Here is a 21,094-nt window from a genome sequence, read left to right as displayed (position 1 = left end):
TCAATCTCGTTACTGGCAAATCTCTTTACTCGTTCCGTAATACAAGATCCTGTGACTAAACTCATTAGTCGCATGCTCACAAGCTTCTTGTGATGTTGTATTACCGAGAGGGCCCAGAGATATCTCTCCGTCACACGGAGCGACAAGTCCCAGTCTCGATCCATGCAACCTAACAAACACCTTCGGAGATACCTATAGAGCACTTTTATGATCACCAAGTTATGAAGTGACATTGGTAGCACATAAAGTATTCCTCCCGTATCCGGGAGTGGCATGATATCATGGTCTAAGGAACTGATACTTGACATAAAGAAAGTTGTAGCAAATAACTAAACGATCTGTTGCTAAGCTTACGGTTGGGTCTGTCCATCACACCATTCTCCTAATGATATGATCTCATTATCAAATGACAACTCATGTCTATGGTCAGGAAACCATAACCATCTTTGATCAGCGAGCGAGTTTAGTAGAGGCTTACTAGAGACACAGTGTAGTTTATGTATTCACACATGTATTTAAGTTTCTGGTCAATACAATTCTAGCATGAATAATAAACATTTATCATGAACGGGAAATATGATAATAACCATTTTATTATTGCCTCTAGGGCATATTTCCGACATTCTTCCACTTGCATTAGAGTCAATAATCTAGTTCACATTGCTATGTGATTAACACCCAATGAGTTCTGAGGTTTGATCATGTTAACACCCAATCTCAATATGCAACTATGTCATCTCACCATCCCATGGTGCATGAGAAATAGACCCAACTTAACATGCACCATGCATGTTATTCATATTCAATAAATATTCCACAACTATATAATAATAAAATGCAATAAATTATATGTATTTTAGTTTCAATTCCCATATTGCGAATCCAGATACTAAACTTTTATACTACCAAATATGATAGAAGCAACTGCATCCATTCCCGCAACAACACCTGGGGTACTATCTCTAGTATTCAACAAAATGATGATGTCCGTAAGGGTCAAATAATTCAACGTTTTTTCTCCCACAAAAAAATCAAAGTTTATTTTGCACCAGATCATATAGTACTCCAGAATCAATTAGACATTAATCGTTGCAATTTAATCCAACATAAATATTTCTATTAATTTTCCTCCAAAAATCTTTTCACTAATTATATACGAATTATACCACGCGGCAATGCTCATTTGTGAACTAAAATATAGATCAGCGGATACAACCGAATATGGCAATGAATTTAGTGGTTGTATCTGCTTCTACTAAAATATGGATGGACGAAGTAAATGGAATAGATCTATGCACTTAAATTGAACATGATATTTCAGCGGCGGCCCAAGGGTACTTCTTCTCTGGTTTAAATCCAGGCCGTTCATGTAATGCGGATGAGCAAATGACTACTTTGAATGTAATGAATTCAAACCAGTGAATGTTAGATTTTTAAGCATGGCAAAACGAATGTTTTTTTTATGGCAAACTATGTTCTTGTGAAGATGGCAATTTTCTTTAACAAGAATGACAAATCCGCAAAATTATGTTGCCACGAGGAAGGAAGGCAATTTCCTCCATATAAATTATCATAAAAAATAGTTCATTTTGTCATGCTTAAAAAATCTTAGGTCATATTTTTGATATTTCTCAATTCGTTTGGAGCATTTAATTGGCATTGAATAATGGCCCAACTATTTCCCAGCGATGCCAATTAATATGATCTTTAAAAATGATCTTTAAGGTTCTCTCTGCCCCTCCGCTCCCTGGCGCGTGGGCCCCGCGTGTCCGTCGTGCCGGCGGCCTCCTGGTATATATAGGGGCGCCCAACCTCGCAACTGTCAAACACCCCACCGATCTTCTCCTCTCTCTCTCTCTCTCTCTCGGCAGAACGACAAACACAGAAAAGAGGAAGCAGAGCAGATGACCGCCGAGAAAGGGAAGACGAGAATGGCGGCGGAGGTGAGCTCCATCGCCAGGATGCTCCGCGGGGAGGCGGGGAATGGTAGGGGCGGCGCCGCGAAGCCGTCGGAGATGGTGACCATGGATCTGCTCGGCGGGTGCGGCGGCGACGCCGGCGTGGAGGATGACGTCGTCGACCTAGAGGTCAAGGTGCCCGCCGGCTGGGAGAGACGGCTCGACCTGCTGGTGAGTCTCCCTCCTATTATTGTTTCGATCTGCTCCTCTGTTCTTCCGATCTTTAGTTGTTCGTGTGGTTTGTTACACCCGCGTGCGCGCATGTTTGGTGCTTAATTAATTCGCGCTCGTGTTGTTTCTGTGCGAGTATGTAATTTGCTAGTAGGTTAGATTATGTCCGCGGATCAAACGCATGTTGTTTGATTGATTTAACTGCATGATGATCAAAATTTTGGTTTTGTTGCACTGGGATTACAGAGTTCTGTGTTCTTCGTGTTTCATCATACAGATTACTTAACAAGGTGAAATAATTCTTGTTTTTGTGCAGTCCGGCAAGACGTTCTTGACTCCTAATCGCCACCAGGCCATCCAAGACGGCCACCAGGACCTCAACCTGCCTCCCACGGCATCCACCGCCGCCGTTGCCGTCACCACCAACTCCTCCGCGTTCTGCACCCTCGATATGGTCCGCTGCGCCCTAGAGCGCGCCGCCGCCGCGCGGTCCGCCACCTCGCCGGACACGTCGTCCTCCTCGTTGGCGTCCACCTCATCCTCGTCCTCCTCGCTGGGAAAGCGCAGCCGCTCGCCGCCTTCAAGCACGGCGTCGCCCGCCGCGAACCAGGCCATGCGCGCGTGCGCCTGCCCGTCCTGCTTCACGTACGTGCTCATCGCCGAGGCCGACCCCTGGTGCCCGCGGTGCGCATCGAAGGTGCCGCCGCTCCCCAGTAAGCCCGCCGCCCACAGCAGCGGGAAGAAGCCTAGGTTTGACCTGAATGCTGACGCCGATGAGACCGAGTGAACGGGGAAAGATGATAGACATTTGGTTTTTTTTTTCCTTTCTGGAAAAGTTTTTTCCAGTCATTAGTTTGTTACTTAGAATATGTCATCAGGAGCAGTTACATGTTCAGAAAATTATGATCATAATTCGTAGGGACAAAAGATGAAAGACAAATGAATTTTTTTTCTTGTTGGAAAAGTTTTTCATGTCATCAATTGGTTGGGGAAGCGGAAGGAGCCCCGCCGGCTGACGACGCTACAATGTTCTTCTTCACGGCCGCCGTGGCGGAGAAGCACATCGGCTTGGCCATGAGCTCCCCGTCCTTGTGTACCTACTTCAGTGAATCATTTGTTGCATCTGCACCTCTATCAGGTCCGCCCATTGCACTGGCGGCGATGCCGCCCCAAATCCGGCCTGCCCCCAGTGCTTCTTTACGCTCTGTTGTTTAAGAAACTTCACACACCTAGGAATCTCAATCAAGACTTTTTTGCTTGCAAAGGCCATAAAAGCGATGTATATGTATAACACAAATCCTTTTATGTTTATAATTTGGTATGCGAATCCCGTTGCTCACTACATTACACACACGCAGAGATGATTTGTTTGCAGCACATATATATGGGTTGGTCTTGTCAAGTTTTATGTAAAACAGATGATAATCTACTACTGTCGATTACTGATAGAGAAGTAGATGGTGCGTTGATGGATGCACACGAGAAGCAAGTCCAAATCAACGAGATGCAAGCCCAAATCATCGAGAAGCAAGCCCAAAGAAAGAAACTTTAAAAAGCTTTACCTTGCACTTTGAGTTGTTGTAATCATTTAGTTCATACTCCCTGGATCAACAGTAACAATTCTTTTTATGGAAGTCATTGCACTAATGATGTTCTTACTTTAGGCGCCAATGAGTCGAGTTAACTAGAACGTATTTTCTTAATATGTTTTATCTTAATGCTTGACCTAGTTTGATGTAGATGTAGTGTTAATATACTAAGCACTGAGTTGTTCAATTATGCTATGTACGATGTTAACTTGGTACATAAATTGAATTATGTGATGAACTAGTTTTAATATGTGTTTCAAATGAGTTTGTGTACAAATTTTTATTTGAATTCTTTTTAGGTATGTAAGTTTAGAGGATCTTCTAGAAGAAACGTTTAATTCCCTAAAATTTAAGAAAATGAGATAACTGCTACCTTTGAACTTTTAGGACATGGGATTTTCTAGAGTTGCTCTTATGTCCTCAATCCTAGACGCCACCCTTCATATATAATCGCTCATGTCCTCTCCACCGCTTTGGAACAGTAGGTGTAGGGGAGAGAATTCTTGTCTCCCGCTGGCAGGTGGCCTTTTGTCTCGTCGTTGCCAGGAGCTTGAGACCATTGGTTTCTGCATGTTTCATGGATTATGTGTTTTTTTGTTCGTTTGTGTAACATTGTGGGCATTGTCTTCTTTAACAACCCTACATTTGAGTATTTGGGAGCAAGTTCTTCGCCTTGCTCTAGCAATAATAGTGTGCGTGTTAGACTAGACAAGCAAGACTAATCATTTAGTTCACACCATGTAAACCTCAACAAGAAGCAAAGACCATTTCATGTGCTCCCTGTGGGATCGATACTCTTACTTCGAAAAGGCCACAATTGTACTTTGTGCATTTACAGATTACCAGTTATGGTTTATTTGATGTATTTGTAGCGGTGATGTTGATCATGTGATGAATTATCTCTTTATGTTTGGATTTGTAATGCCATATGTTTGATACATAGATGCATAATCTTTCCGATTGCTTGTCCACTCTTGGCTAGTTTAGATCGGTAATGAATAGTAGAAGTGATGTGCATTAGTTGGGTTTAATAATGCAAGTAATCTACTGCAGTGACAGAATGTGCAAAATGATTGTACCGGATTGTCGTCACTGAGGGTTAAGGTTTACTAGAGGACCAATAGTTCCCTATTCATAATATTATATCACCTTGCTAAATGCAATTACTTGTATTTACACTTAATGTCCATATGGCGCAGGGAGGGTCTCGATCTATGGACGGTTTATTTAGCTACTTGATGTAGGGAGGATCTTGGTTTAGTAGTATTTGAACATACTGCCTATATATATGATCTTAAACATTCATTAACTTGGCATGAGCTAGAGATATTTCATTGTGCAGTTTTCCACATGATAATGTTTCTTCATCGCATTTTTATGCTTTTGAGAGTTGACCCTATGAACCCCGGTCCAATTTTGAGCATAAGAATCACCTTCTAACAACATTTACACTTTGTTTTATTCCAAAAATACCAATAATATTTATCACATGTTATCTTTTATTAGCCTTGCAACTAGCAAGACTAGCAAGGTTGACACCCCTGTTAGAACTATTAGAGAAACAAGTGAAGTTTCATTTTTGTTGCGCAACATTCAACTATTGCGGGGTACCAGTACCTCCATGGAAAGTATACCTTGATTTCTCATTGAGAAAATTTTGATGCATATTGCAAACTCCTACACTAGGGAGCCCAACCGGTGATTTTATCCTCGGTAGCAGTGGTTGTGCTTGACGGTGATCTTACAGATTTTACCAGTCATCAAGGGTGGCACACGAACTCGGGTGGTCAATATTGCGGTTATGAATTCACGTCTCTGGAATTCTATAGTAGGCTTTCACCTTCGTATTATCATGTGCTTTCCTCTATTCAAGCATGATGAAGTGGCTACCTCTGTGGATTAGATTCTCTGTGTGACTGCACCAAAACTTGAGTTCGGCAACAGCGCGGCGACAGGCAGTACTCCAAAGTTGGGGAAGACGAGGTGGAGCTTTCGAGAGAGGAGAGCGGTGTCTACGTCGGGCCTGAAGAAGCTTGGGGTCGGTGGCGGCGGAGTGTGCTTGAGTGAGGACGGGAGGAGGGGAGTCGGCGGCAGGGCTTCTAGCGCGAGAGGAGAGGGTAGCATACATAAATTTGAGTTGGGCCGGGGAGGTTGAGCTGTGTTGGGCTGGGGAAATGGGCCTGTCGAGATCTAGGAGTTACTGGTTTCATGTTTTGTGTCCTTTTTACGAGGGACCGATGTGTTGATAATGGTAAGTTCTTCATGCAAAAGAAAAAACTTGTATTTTCATATGAAAGAAAAAAACTTGTCAGAAAAAATGATAGGTTTCTTTTGCGCGTAAGTACAGTGATAAGTTTAATGCAAAAATATAATCATCTACTTTTTCATCAAAATACAAGTTTTTACTTTCTGAAGATTAAAGAAACAAATTTAAAATTGTAGAAATACGTTGTTTTCTGCTAGATACAGAAGTTTCCTTATAAAACGGGTATATATCTAAAAACATATATGGAAAAAGAAGTTGATGGGATGGCGACGGGTGTAAGTAACGCGTACCTGCAGGATAAGCAATGATGCGTACGCGTATTCAACCGGGAACAGCTACGTGCAACCGTATCTACGTCCATGAAATATACACTCGCTGCTCCTCCAGGAGAATATCTTCTCCCGTCCTTCTTTCTTTCTTTCCTGAACGAAGAAAATACATAAAAGATCGACAGGCATGGCCATTGAAGGAACGCTAGCGCGCTCGCATCCACTGCATTGATTCCACTTCCACGTATACGTCTTGAGCATAAATGTCAACCGGGAACCAACCCTGCATTGATTCACGGAGAACCATTGATTGCGCGGGGCTTGTTTCTGAAGACTCCATCAAGCTTTTTCCCCTGCCCAACCTGCTCTTCTCTTCTCTTCTCTTCTCTTCTCTTTCTCCTGGAGTGATAATCCTCAACCCTGCCTTTACCTATCCACGCACAGTACACGTCCTGTCAATTTGCGGCGAGACACCACAGGACACGGGTGCATGCATGGTGGCTACTACTAGCTTCGAGGGGGTTTAGTCGACGAGAGGAATTGTGTGGGGTTGCATGCAGCCAGTACTATCAGTCTATCACTGTCACATACAGATACAGAGATGCAAGTGTGAGCAGTAGTAACCATTAGTGCTAACTCGCTTTTGGTCTGAACTTCTCATTCGCTGCCAACTGCTCTGCCCTTGCAAATATGGTGCAGCGGCTACAGTAGCTTTTGTACCTTGAAGTTTTGATACTGTATGGAACGGGGGGGATAGTAGTGAGTAGCAGTACGTACGTGCCGCCGTCGAGTTACTCCTACGTCGGTCGGACTTTATAGACTGGCTGACCCATGAATGGACAAGTAGTTGGGTGCAGAGAGAAGAGCAGAAGAAAGTCCAGGCGCTGTACGCACTGTTCATTGATCGCTGCCTTAACTACCCCGAGAAAATAATGGACCAAATCTCTATGGGTGTGTTTGGTTCCTTGGGTCGCACCTGCGTCGCACTCACCATGCAATTTTCACTGCATTTGGTAGACTGCACGTCTCATTGGGCCAGGCCTGGCGAATGCAAAATCAGGCTCCCAGCCAGGCTGAGGGGAAACACAGGGATCGATCGCTTCCGCGAGCCAGGCCCGCGCGTGCAGAGTCGCGAGCTAGGTCTCCTCTTCCGGTCGTCTCAACTCGCATTTCCCCCGTTTCCCCTGCCGCTATCTTCTCTGGTGCCACGCCGCATCTCCTCGTCGGTGCCGATGCAAAGCTCTCCTTCTCCCTTTCCCCTCTCTTTCTTCCCGAGCTCTGGCCCCTCCCTCCCGTTCCCAGCTATTGGCGACTTGCTCGCCGTCGCTCGCGGCCGCCCGCCCGATCTGACCGTGATAGCAAGCAGGGGACTCCGGCGGCACGTACACCACCTGCGCGCGCACCGGCCGGGCGTTCGCGGCCGCCCGCACGATCCCGCGTGTGAGCAAGCACGGACCCGCGTGCTGTGCCCTTGTTGACAGGGAACTGGGGAAGGCCTGGCCGTGGTAGATTTGCCGGACCTTGAGCTTGAGCTGCTGTACCAGTGTGCGCAGTGTTATGCTGCTAATCCCCGACTCCTTGCCAAGCCTACCTTCCAAATATCTAACATGACAGGTTTCCGTCATTGAAGTTTCAGACCAGTGCTCTTCCATAATGAGATAATATAACTTGCTGCTATTTAGTTGCTTTGAGGTACAGATAAACTGTCGAAAACTTCCAAGTGCTAACTATGTCTTATTTGTTGTTTTCACAGCCTACAGTTCAGAGCCAAGTTCTTAGTTCAGGTTGTCTACAATTTATCATCTATTGCTTGGTTCGGCCGCTGGCCTTGTAGAGGTCCGATCTGATTGTGAGAGCTGCCTGTGGATTTGAGATGATTTTGCATATTTCTCTGTTAAGAATAATTTGTGCATACTTTTCTTTTGATTTGATCTGGAGGAAGAAGAACAAGAGAGAGAGAAGCTAGTTTTGTTTTGTTTTGTATTTGTGTTGTGGGGATCAAGAGATCAGCAATACACGGTAAAAAAGGTGCCTTGGGAGGGCTGGCTGTTCTATGCATGTATGTTAAATATAGGACCTCATGAATGCTGAAACTGGAATACACATATTTGGTTTCATTCCCTGTTTAGCTGACACTTTGATTCACATGATCTTCATACGAAGTTTGCAAGATTCGAAATATTATGATTTCTTATCTGTGTTTGATTCAGAATGTTTTTTTACTTCGGTCAGCATAGATATCTAAGTTGAAGTGCATGTCACCAAAACAATCTTTAATTATTTTACATACATGTACAAACACCTAGAATCAAATTCCACATCTATCATATTGTTCAGCCTCATGCATCCTATCAAACAACATTTGAGGTGAGCTTGGTCCATATCATGCAAGTACACCAAACACACATCTCAACTTCTTCTCGCATCAGCTCAACCAGGCCAGCCCCAGCCAAGCTCCTTCATGCAATGCAGGTTGGATGCGCCTAGGAAACCAAACACGCCCTATGTGTGCGTGTAGTGTATGGATGCATGCATGAGTGCTCGTGTTCTCCACGCTGGCATATCAAGTTGAGCTGAGCATGGGAGGCCACTCGTGCAACTTGTGTTCCTCTACTTATTTCTCAACTCGTCTGGCCGGGAAGAGTCTGACTATCATGATCATGCATGGAGCATTTTGTTTTCCTACTCACCCTGCCATTGACCATGTCTAAGAGCAACTCCAATGCGCCATCCCAAACGACGGCGCATTTGTCTGTTTTTCTGTCCGTTTAGATCGGTCGTCCGCTCAGTGTCCACCTTTTTTTTATTTGGGTCAGCAGTGCGTCCAACACGCCGACCCATATTTAACCGGCTGGCCTCCATTTTCAGTAAACACTTTGCATATTTCACAAGCAAATATATATATATAGTTTCACAAGGAAGCATAGTTTTCACAACCTGGTCGTGGTTGTGTTGGGAGGTGGGGGTGGGAAGCTTTCGAAGCCCCGGCGACGAGACGGCGGTGGCAGCAACGTGGAGGTGGTGCAGTTGGAGGGGGGGGGGGGGGGGGGGGGGATGTTGCGGCACCGGCAGCTGGCAGAGGCACCGAAAATGGGCGGCGCCGGCGTCGACGAATGAGGCGGGTGAGGATTTGCTGTTGGAATGGAAAAGGATGGTCAATGTGCTACCGATTAGTGGGCCAGGGGGAGGAGTAGGTGGGCGCCGCACGTGTCCTTTTGTGTCCGCACCGACGCAAATGAAGCTCAAAATTGTGTCGGGAATGGGTCGACAGGCGGACGAAAGGCTGACGGGCGTCCGTTTGGGTTGGCGCGTTGGGCCGACTTTTCTGTCCATACCGACCCAAACAGACGCACGCGATCAAAATGGCTCGCACATTGGAGTTGCTCTAAGATCATCTACGACTGAACTTCACAAATCCAGGCCCCGCGGACGCATCATTGACAGGTTCATTTCTTAGACATTACGATCATAGTTCTCAATTCTTGATCCTCGTGTCCATACTACTACATGCAGCGTGAATTTTATCTATGTGCATAGCTGAAAAGAGTAAACTATCTACATGTCATCGCATATGTTGCTGACGTCCTGAACGGAGCCCCGGCCTCATGGCCATTGGCGGCGGAGCGAAACTCTGGTGTGTCCTTCTCATCCTCCTCATTCGCGAAGAGCTGCTCACACTCCAATTCATGGAGAAATTGGCGATTCGCCACCACCTCCGCCTTGAACTGGATGAACTCGAGAATAGCTTTGCCTCCTTCGCTTGCGTGACCTCAAACTCCACCAATGTGTCGTTAATGCTAAATCCAGCCTACTCCGGCATCAGATATGCCTCGTCCTCCCCCTCCTCTTTCTCCCACGGCTCCACCTCTTCCGTCTTCGCGTCCGGCACCTCCCTGTCCTCCTTTGTAGAGCTCATATAGGCAGGCTAGCTGCAGCACGAGTGGCACGCCGTGCCGGGGGGGGGGGGGGGGGGGGGGGGGTGTTAGAATCTTGTAGCATGGGCTTTGTATGACAGATGTATAGGGATGGTTTGACGGTCCGTTTGCATCGCATTTTGGTGACCGTTTTCTGACTGGGTCGTCCGCTCGAACGTAAAGGGGATATAAGGCTGGCCATAGTGGGGGTAACATAACTAGTATCATATACTTGGGACTGGCAAACATGCTTACGTGGCAGGAAATTAGAGAAGAAAGAGAGGGTCATAGTAACATACTCCCTCCTTCCATCTATATAGGTCCTAATACGTTTTTTGAGGCTAACTTTGACCAAACGTTAGAGCAATAATATATGACATGCAACTTACACAAAGCATACTTTTAAATTTGTATGTCAAAGGAGCTTCCAATAATATAATTTTCATAGTATACATCTCATGTGCTATTAATCTTGTCAATAGTCAAAGGTTGTCTTGAAAAACACATTAGGACCTATATAGATGGAAGGAGGGAGTAGGTAGATACCGTAACATAATAAATGTTATGCTACTATGTGTCATGCATGACAATAAATGAGACCACCTATGATACCATGCACTATGGATGTAGTATCATACACTAGTATCATATGCATGATACTAGTATATATTGCTCCCCACTATGACCAGCCTAAGGGGTCCGGCTACAGATGCTCTAACATAGCGTTACTTTCTCTGTCTAGGTGTGTAAGTCATCTTACGAAAACCAAATAATCCCAAAAAACTTAGGCGCGGTGCATTAACTTCTACCTCGTTTCTTGTTTCTTGACATATCAACCAATAAGAGATGTGAGTGTGCATGCTTTTAATGACTTGAGACTACCAAACACGACATGTAGTGGTTAGTTCATTGCATGCAATGCTATTAATTAGCAAATAAACATTTTGTTCTCTCGTTTTTCCTTTTTTTTTGGTCATGGTGCACAATCTAAGATAATTTATTCACCTAGACGGTGCACGACCTAAGTTCTCTCGTTTAGTGATCTCATGAATGGTCATGCGTACGGGATACATTTTCCTTTTTTCTTATCTGATGAGCCGCACATGAGGACTACAATGCTCTAGTCGGTTTGTTAACCGAATCCGACCTAGTAAGAAATATGAACGCCATGCCCCATCAATCCCATTATTCCATTAACATTGACTGTCGACACCGTCATGCATCCTACTCCTAGTACTACTTTTATTCTTCTTCTTCTCCTTCCTTTTGCGGCTAGTTGTCTCTGGCCAGTTTGTTAACCAAATCATCACCCCATACTTACTGTAGCAGTCCATAACGACTGTTGACGCAGTACTAGTAGGTTTGTTGTACGCGTATATAGACCGACGGTCAAACAAACGACGCGTACGTTCCCGGCCGATCGGGCCCAAGGATTTCGCGGATCCGGGGCACACGGTCAACCGGACGACTGAACGTGTACGTACGGTGTTCCTCCTTAATTTCCTTCGAATGGCAGCGTTCTCTTCCAAGCGCACGTGTGATAAGTAGGCCGTACGACCTTGCAGTTTACTACTGATCTACACTACTCCATGCGTTTCCAAATATAAATATAAGTCTTTTTAGAGATTCCAACAAATGACTATATATGAAGCAAAATAAGTGAATCTACATTTTAAAATATGTCTAGATACATCTGTATGTTATAATCTACTTGAAATGTCTAAAAATACTTATTTAGAAACGGACGGAGTAGATGTCATTCGCCCTATCGAAGTTGAGTATTGGCATGCAAACCTGATTTTTCACCATTTGTGACACGACATGTACAAGTGGCGGTGCAAGACCCCTACGATCCTGTGGTGTCAATCAATTCAAATTCTAAATGTGTGAATCGTTTCCATTTAGAGAAAAGTATGTTTTTGCTCCCTTAAGTTCCCCTAAAGTATAGGCTTGGTTCCTAAAAAAAAGTACACATATTGATCCATCAAGTCTTAAAACCGGAGAAGTTTCGTCCAAACCCAGATTTTGAGCATGTTGACTGGGTTTGACCTCGTTTACCAAGTTTGACCAATGAGCAGTAAATTTTAAAAAATGGCGAACAAATTCAAAAAAAAAATTGTGACAACTAAGATGCTTGGGTGCCTAGGTGCGCGTAAATTTTTATGGCCAAATAATATCCGAGGAGTTATAGCAAAAAAATTTTTTTGCCTTTTTTGTGAGCCAAATTTTTTGTTTTTTTTGCGACGAGCTCCTCGAATATCAAAACATTGCACAAATTTTCACTCACCTAGTGCCCCCAAGCATCTTGGTTTGCCACAAAATTTCGGGGAAAAATAGTTATTTTTTAAAATTTACCATTTATCGATCAAACCCGGTCATCGTGGTGAAAATCTGGTTTTGGATGAAATTTATCCAATTTTCAGACTTGAAGGACCAAAAATGTAGTACTTTTCTCTTTCACTTATATCAAAAGATTACGAGTTGGTTACGCAATTTTGTGATGTCAAATGACACCAGAAATTGTGCTTTAGAGCCGGCACTATGCCATGCCGGAGACGAGGCACCCAAGCAAGGATACTATGTGCTCGTTCTTTCGGAGAACATTGTAATCGCATCTAATTTCAGCATAGGATTGCTAATCTAAGTAAGTAGCCTATGATTTTTCTTCTATCTAAATCAACTTCCTGAAATGACTAACGTCTCCATCTTAAGATTTACATAAGGGCGAAGTAACTTACGATTAGAGCTGACTGCTAGCACCAAAACCAGAGACAAACTCGAAGGCTTTGGGGGCGTCTGAACCGCTGTCACTTTCGCTCCTAACTGCTTTGACCCGTCAAATAACCCCACCCGCCTCTCTCATGCTTTCCTTCCGATGTATACATTGCTTCTCGCGCTGCATCAACACCGCAGCAGGCAGTGGTCGGCATTGATGCCGCGTGATGTGACCGAACGGGAGGGGTGGTGGTGACCAACGCAACCTCTCAGAAGCTGCCGCTTTAATGCAGATGCAACTTCCCGAGGAACCAACTCCGACCGTTGCGCCGCATTGGAGCTGCTGACCGCCCGTTCGCATGGTCTGGTTGCCGCTTTATAATCCATGCTCCGGCGCCGTCCACGTTGCATAAAGAGCATCCTTCGCACAAACTGCGACGATGGGCAAGTCGTGGACCTTGGCATCGGCAGGTGGTGGCTCCGGAATGGGCTCCAAAGGATCATGGCCGCGCCGCCCTCGAACTCCGAGAGGCCGTCGACCTCATCGGCGGGCGGCTCCTTGACGAAGGTGAATATTGTCATCTGCTCCGACGACGAGGAAGACCAGCCCCCGTAGGAGCAATCGGCACCGGCGTCGACGATCTAGGGCACGCTGTACACCGTCATGGATGAGGAGTATGAGCAACAGATGGAGGGATGCTCCATCGCTCTGTCCTCCACGTCAATGGCCCGGTGGCTCCCGTGGAGACACTCCTCTGCGTGAAGCCGGAGCTCTCGTCTCTCCTTCGCGCTCTTCTTCGCGCAATCGCGACGTCCAAATTGGATGATGCGTCAAGGAGGATCCCTCTCCGCCCCGGCGCATCAAGGTGGAGCGGCTCTTTCCGTCGCCCCACTGTGTCAAGGAGGAGCGCCGATCTTCGCCGCCATTTCTCTGTGGAATCACCGCGAAGGCATGCAGTCGCATTCCCCACTACCTCGGTGGCGATGCAGGAATAAGCCGACAGGGAGCGGCGCCGGTGGGACAAGCGCAACGCGACGCGCCGGTCGGAGTTCGCGGACTCCGACGTCCCACCGCCACACATCACAGCAGACCCGGACCTGGCATGCGCCTGGGCCCTTGACCGCTCCGTGGCAATGATGAAGACGATCAAGACTGTCTCCGCCGCCTCGTCGAGGAGATGGCCAAGTATGGCGAAGAATGGTCTCTCATCGAGGTTGCTGCCGCCAACGCTGCCTCCTCCAAGGCCCGCCGCCCTCTCCCCCGCCCACCTCGTTGGTGGCCTCGGTTGCTCTGCCTATGATGCAGGAGGAAGCGAAGAGGATCATCCGCGAGCATCAGGCGACCGTCGGAAGCCCTGCCGCGATGTCGCATCCTTCTGCCGCCCGAAGCTTGACGACAACGGCCCCGACGATGATAATGGAGGAGCCGCCGACCATCCCGACATGGACTACGTGGTCATTGTGAAGTATAGGGTAGTATATGATTAGTCTTTTTAAGGTTTTTAGTTCACTGAACGAAATATTGTCTAGCTTTACGTAAAAATTATCTAAGTTTAAATGAATATCATTCCGTTTGTTTGAGTTTGCATCAATTTTTTTTTTCATTTTTGTTAAATTTGGTTTGAAATGTAACCAGACATATGCGGCTAGTTTTGGAAGGCCGATTCCAGTATCCGTGTCCACGGACTGGTTTAATATGTTTACCAATGCATTAATTGTAACTAGAGACATTTTCTGCACCTATAGGATCGGTACATATGTACCCGCACAGAGAATCCCCTGTGGCCACTATACCTCACCATTAATTTGGGGTGATACAACGTCCTTTTTGAGAGGATGGGTGGTAAACTCTTGACGGTGAAGATACAGGTGTACTGAGAATTGAGTCGTTGGTGTTAACAAATGGATTTTGTTTCTTCTTTCTGCCCAACTTTCTTCTTTTCGATTTATATGGATCAATTAAAAAATCTAACCAATCAAGATAGATGGTGAATGGTGAATTATTTCTTTGTAGTTTATAGTTTATAAAAGTACTTAATTAATGTGTTTTTAAATATGTTTACCAATGCATTAATTGTAATGCATCATGCATGATCAATAAATAATCAAGAACTTTTACATGCATTGATGAGTTTTTTAATTCTCGCATGCAGTGATTTAACGCACCTAGATATCTAGCATGTGATAGGGAGCAATAGAAACAAGACTTACAAAAAGGAAAAACTAAAATTTTGAGATATGCCATGTAAACGGGAAAGGAAGTACTAGTAAACAATATTGGAGAGAGGTAGGAGATCCCAAGCAAGGTGCCATTCTGCTCCCGGGTGCAAATTTGTGGACAGTAAATTCCAAAAAATAGCAAAAAGGATTTTTTTTAAATCTGATTTTTTTTGTAGACAAACCGAACCCATTTGTGCAAGAATGGCCAGATGTAGGATCTCCCTTTACGCTGACGATGCGGGCATCTTCGCGAACCCAGACAAGGATGAGCTCCACGCGATTTCCGCAATCCTGAAGACCTTCGAGGAGGCTAGCGGACCGATCACAAACTTGAGCAAGACCGAGGTCTTCCCAATCAGATGTGCTGGCATTGACCTTCAAGATGTGCTATCAGCCTTCCCTGCCAAGATCGCCTCCTTCCCGGGACGCTACTTGGGGCTCCCCCTGCATTTTCGCCGCCTCAAAGGGGTTGATCTGCAGCCCTTCATCGATAGGTTCGCAGGCAGACTACCAGGATGGAAAGGAAAGCTTCTCAACAAGCCAGGCACGGTGGCACTCGCTCAGTCGGTCCTCACGGCCATGGCCACCTTCCACATCACAACTCTCAACCTGTCGAAGGGGACTCTTAGAAAGATCGACAAAATCATTCGGGCCTTCACCTGGCAAAAAGAGGACCAAGCTCAGACTTCGGGAGGTCACTCCCTTGTTAACTGGAAGACCGTCTGTCGTCCAAGGCATCTGGGCGGTCTTGGGATCATGGACCTGGAGAGATTTAGCCGCACCCTGCGCCTCCGGTGGCCTTGGCTGCAATGGACTGACCTGAAAGGCCATGGGTGGGATCGGAGTTGCCGTGTGACGAATCAGATATGAGCCTCTTTCGCGCATGTACCTCGGTAACGCTGGGCAATGGGCAGAAGGCGTTGTTCTGGCATGACAACTGGACAGGTGACGGTCCACTCAAGCTTCTTGCTCCACAGCTCTACAAGATTGCCTCAAGAAAGAACAGATCGGTGCACAACGAGCTCATGAACGAGAACTGGATCAGGGCGGTGGCTAGGCTGCAGTCCATTCAGCAGCTGGGTGAATTCGTGTCTCTCTCGAATCTCATTAGTCAAATCACCCTCCTCCCTGACCAAGACGACACCATCCACTATAACTTAACCACCTCGGGGACATACTCAGCCGCCTCTGCCTACGGCGCGCAGTTCCTTGGCTCCTACTCTCGTGTCGACACAACCAAGGTCTGGTCTGCAAACGCTGAGCCCAAGTGCAAGTTCTTTGCTTGGCTTGCTCTACACGGAAGAATCCTCACTACGGATATGCTGGCTGTGAGGGGTTGGCCTCATGATCCCAGATGCCTGCTCTGTCTCCAACAGCCTGAAACAACAATCCACCTCTGCAAAGACTGCCCCTTCACGGTCGAGGACTGGAACCAGGTGAACACCTGGACTAACGAACGCGTTCCTATTTCGGGCTTCCTCCCCGAGCCAGGAAACGTGTCTGACTAGTGGGACAAGACTCTCATTTCACAGCCCAATCAAGTGTGCAAGAGGCGCAGTGGAAGAATCATCTACACGATATGATCCATTTGGAAGGAGCGTAATAGGCGGGTGTTCACGGGACTGAGGTTGACGCATCGCGAGGTGGCGGCTCGAGCCCTAGACGTAATCAATCAGCGCGACCTGGCGTTTGCTGGCACTCTGCCAGCCGCAGGCATTGGTTAATCTAGTTCTAGGTTTATTCTTCTTGTGGTTTCTGCGACGTTCCCTATAAACGCTCGCCCCTCTGTAAATTGCGTTCTTTCGCCATCTCTTCTATAAGAAAAGGCAGTGCTCCTGCCGATTTCTAAAAAAACTGTTTTCCTTATGTATAAATTTTCATGCAGAGATCATATGCATGATGCTTTGGGTAAGAAAACCAAACAAAGGCACCCCAAAATGCATAAAAGATGAGCCTTTTGAGAGTACGATATTATTCTTTTTGCATAAGCACACCAAATGTTAGTTCTGAATGAATTTTTGCATGTGAGTGGAACATTAAGTGTTACAAGAAAATTTAGGTTTTTTTATAAATTTACTGTTCATCCGAATGCATGTGCACCTGGAGTAGAAATTGATCACAATGATAGATCTGAAAAAGCTCGAAGCAGATGGAGCATATCTGATTTATTTATTTTTGCAAGTGAGAATATCTGATTCTGCTAGCATGGTGATAAATCCACAATGGTGCAGGCGAGTGCAATCGACACGTGTGAGAAACATGTGGACATAATACAGTTCTCATCCCTCACAGAAAATGTACAGTTGCTGTCCAGAAAAAAATACACTTCTCATGTGTAATGGTAGAATTTTCTATGTTAAGTCATAATTGAACAACATAAAATGCACGTGACTACGTTGTTGAAAAAGTAGACATGAAGTTTCCAAGACAACACCATGGCACATCCTAGGGCACCTAACTTCCACGAGAATGCCCTGGGGATGGAAACAACGCAAAGTATCGCCGCTGTTGAGTCCGAAACGAACAAGGGTCATTGCCTGAAACCGATATGGAGAGAAGAATCACAACTTCATCAACAAGAGCGTAGCTTTTCCTTGGCAGCTCATCCATGCTAGCGAGGTATCTAGGACAACTGAGATGAGCATAGACCTCTGCATTTGGCTTCGGGCGTCGTCATTGCCAACGACTCAGAAAGAGCCCAAGCCACCCGCCGCTACAGCCTCGCCACCCACATGGCCAAGAGAAATAGCCACCACTGCCACCATGATGCATGTTGAGTATAGCTAACCACTGCCACCATGATGCATTTTGAGTACAACTAACCTCTTCCTAGCCGAGCCGGCGCATCCGCTGAAGCTCCAACGCCCTGCCCGCGTCACCGACACGACTGTCCTCCTTGTTGCAGCCGCGGTCCCAGATGAATGCCGTATACCATGATGCATGCAACCCAATGGAGAGGAAGAGAGCCCTGCTGCCGCTTACGTCTACTGGGCAGCACGTCGACGACTACGGGGGGATCGGAGGCTAGGAGGAGGTGGGAGGCAGCGCTAGCTAGGGTTCGGTCCCTGCTCGCAAGAGTGGGCTAGACGAATAAAGTATAACTGTGTTTTTTAAACAAGATAATAGTGTATTAGAGCATCTAGCAGATCATGTAAAAGTCTATCCTCTAAAATTGTCTTAAAGGATCCCGTAAAACATTTTTATAGCACATTTACAGTATGATGTGCGTGTTGACAGAACAGATCCCATAAAAATTGTTTTCGGTCAAATGTGGAGCCCACTAGTCAGTATTTAAATCTACAACAAGGTCCTGCAAAATAGCATAAACCCCCTTAAATGGGTAGTCTGAATTGCAATTGGCTCCTCATGCCATGGTCATGAAGGGGCTAGCTCGCGGGGCGCTTGCGTCCGGCGATTGATATATGCGGCCGGGCGGACGGACGCAGTCCTCGTTTGGGCCATTTCCAGCTCGCGCGGCCGGGCGGACGCCGTCCTCATCGCGCGGCACTTAGCCCCGCCCTCCTCTACGCACGCATCCAAGAGCTCGAGGTGGGACGGGTCCAGCTCGCTGGCGGCCGAGCTCAGCCCCAGCTCGCGTCGGCCCGCCTAGCTCCTGCTCGCGGCCGAGCTGTCCTGAGCTGCTATGGATGTGGCCGAGCTACTGCGGAAGCGGGGCGCTCGCAGCGCCTGTTGGTGCTCGGAGGCTACCACGACAGCGGCGGTTGGTGCTCGCGAGGTGGCGGCGCCGGTGGTTGGTGCGGAAATTTCACTCCAGCCGACCGCTTTTGTGCGATATGGGAAACCGCAAAAACACTGCCGGCTCCCATACATACTATAGCGGAAACGGTCCGGATTATGCAGGATCCCGCAAAAAAAATTATGCATATACGATTTTGCGGTATCTATTCGGGACAGAAAAAACACAGTCATCTGTTAAACTGACGGCTATAATTTTGAAAGACCAAATTTAGAAGATCTGCTAGAGATGATCTTAGAGTTAGCTGTCTGTCTTATAACTTTGAAATAGATCGTGAAAGAAACTGGGGCATTTGCAAGTAAAACGTTATTGTTACAGGGGAGTACATTATTTTTGAAGTTGGGAATGATTAATTGGACGAAAGAATTCTTGGTCTGCATGTCGAGTACAGCTAACCATCTTGGAGAGTTAATTACTTGGAGAGTACTTGATGACATATGTGAAGTGATAAATTCGAAACAAGATGACTAATTAAAATTACATCCGAACATACCGGAAGGACAAAAACTTAACTAGTTGAAGTCAATTGCAATTAGTTTGGAACCGATTGGATGTGTTCTAGGATATGTGTGGAAAATGATTTCTCATGAATATTTAGTAGTTTCTGACTAGCGTAGTAAAATTAGTTTTTTGCTTCAATTTAAAAACGACAAGATTACACGACACAAATATTGACATGAATTGGTGTTAGGGTTATAGTTAGATTATGTTCATTGATAACCTCGATGTTGAGGGAAAATGGGAAATGATGACGATCGTGTACACATGCTTGTTTGCTATTAGTGAACTACGATGGTATGACTAATGTAGGAATGGGTTGGGGGATGATGGTGAGAAAATGTATGGCTTGACAATAGGACCATACCAAGTTGAACATTATCATCATAAAATTTGCCAATATCCTACAAAATAACTATCATCGATATTCCAAGTTAACACAAGATTAGCGCTACAACCATCACAACCCTCGAAAATGAAATTAATCTTAATTTAGATGGATTATATAAGCCCAATCTTAACCGAGGCACATCTTAGTCATAAAGGTTAGTTCAGACTTCAATTACTATTGAACATCAAAGAGCAAAGGAATTTCCATATCTGTGTCAAGACCATGGCAATTCCAGCTTACAATTTTCATTGCGAGAACCATCTCACCGTCTCATGGGGGGTTAAAAAAACTCTTGATATTTTGAGTCACCACGAGAACAGAGCAAAGCTCGAGTGGCTAGCAGCGCCCGTCGATGCCTAGCCCGCCTAAGTTCGAAGCATGAGGCTTGCTAGTGGCTCTCATTTTTTTTAATGTCAACTCGGGATGCTAGTATCCGTGAGTTTGCTTTCCTTTTTTTCTGCACCATGTCATATAGTACTCCAAAATTGATTAGACGTTAATCATTGCGATGTAATCCAATGTTAATATATAGTACTCCGAATGCAGTATCCCTGAGTTTGCCTTTTTTTTGCACCATGTAATATAGTACTCCATGATCGATTAGACATTAATCGTTATGATTTAATCCAATATAAATATATAGTATACTTTTTTTTGCACCGTGTCATTTACTACTCCAGAATCGATTAGACATTAATTGTTGCGATATAATCCAATATAAATATATAGTACTCTTTTGTGCACCGCGTCATATAGTACTCCAAAATCGATTAGCTAGGAATTAATCGTTGCGATATAATCCAATATAAATACATCAATTAATTCTCCTCCAAAAATATCTTTTTCATTATTATATACGTATTATACGACGCGGCAATGCTCAATTGTGAACTAAAATATGGATGGGCGGATACTATTGAATATATGGTACCAATGAATTTAGTGGTTGCATCTATTTTCTTGATGAACAATAAAACAGCCAACAAATAATGCACATAAATGCAGCATGATATTTTACAAAAAAAAAATCCAGCATGATATTGCAGCGGCAGCCCAAGGGTTCTTCCACGATTTAAATTCAGCCCATTCATGGAAACGAATTCATATCCCGGCTCTTCGATTCGAGTGAATTAAACACGTCAGCGACCCCAAATTTGTTTCGGGTAGTTAATTGGCATTAATAATCTTCCAACCATTTCCCAACGACAATTAATATATGATCCTTAATGGCTCTCCCTACCCTCCACGCTCGCTGGCACGTGGGCCCTACGTGTCGGTCGCGCCGGCAGCTTCATGGTATATATAGGGGCGCCCCACCACGCACTGCCAAACACCACACGGCCACA

At 45.6% G+C, this 21,094-nt stretch overlaps 1 protein-coding gene across 1 annotated transcript; it reads left to right on the top strand.

Moving 5' to 3' along the window:
- The first annotated feature begins 1,838 nt into the window (after nucleotides 1-1,838).
- Nucleotides 1,839-3,269, top strand: LOC123186090 (uncharacterized). Its single transcript, XM_044597887.1, has 2 exons — nucleotides 1,839-2,129; nucleotides 2,446-3,269. Exons 1-2 carry the CDS (start codon nucleotides 1,905-1,907, stop codon nucleotides 2,914-2,916), a joined length of 696 nt encoding a protein of 231 aa, XP_044453822.1. The 5' UTR covers nucleotides 1,839-1,904; the 3' UTR covers nucleotides 2,917-3,269.
- The last annotated feature ends 17,825 nt before the right edge of the window (nucleotides 3,270-21,094 follow it).

Source organism: Triticum aestivum, chromosome 2A (assembly GCF_018294505.1).
Source record: "Triticum aestivum cultivar Chinese Spring chromosome 2A, IWGSC CS RefSeq v2.1, whole genome shotgun sequence".
Taxonomy (NCBI): Eukaryota; Viridiplantae; Streptophyta; class Magnoliopsida; order Poales; family Poaceae; genus Triticum; species Triticum aestivum.
The sequence above is the reverse complement of the archived record's forward strand: the minus strand, read 5'-3'. Positions and strand labels throughout refer to the sequence as shown.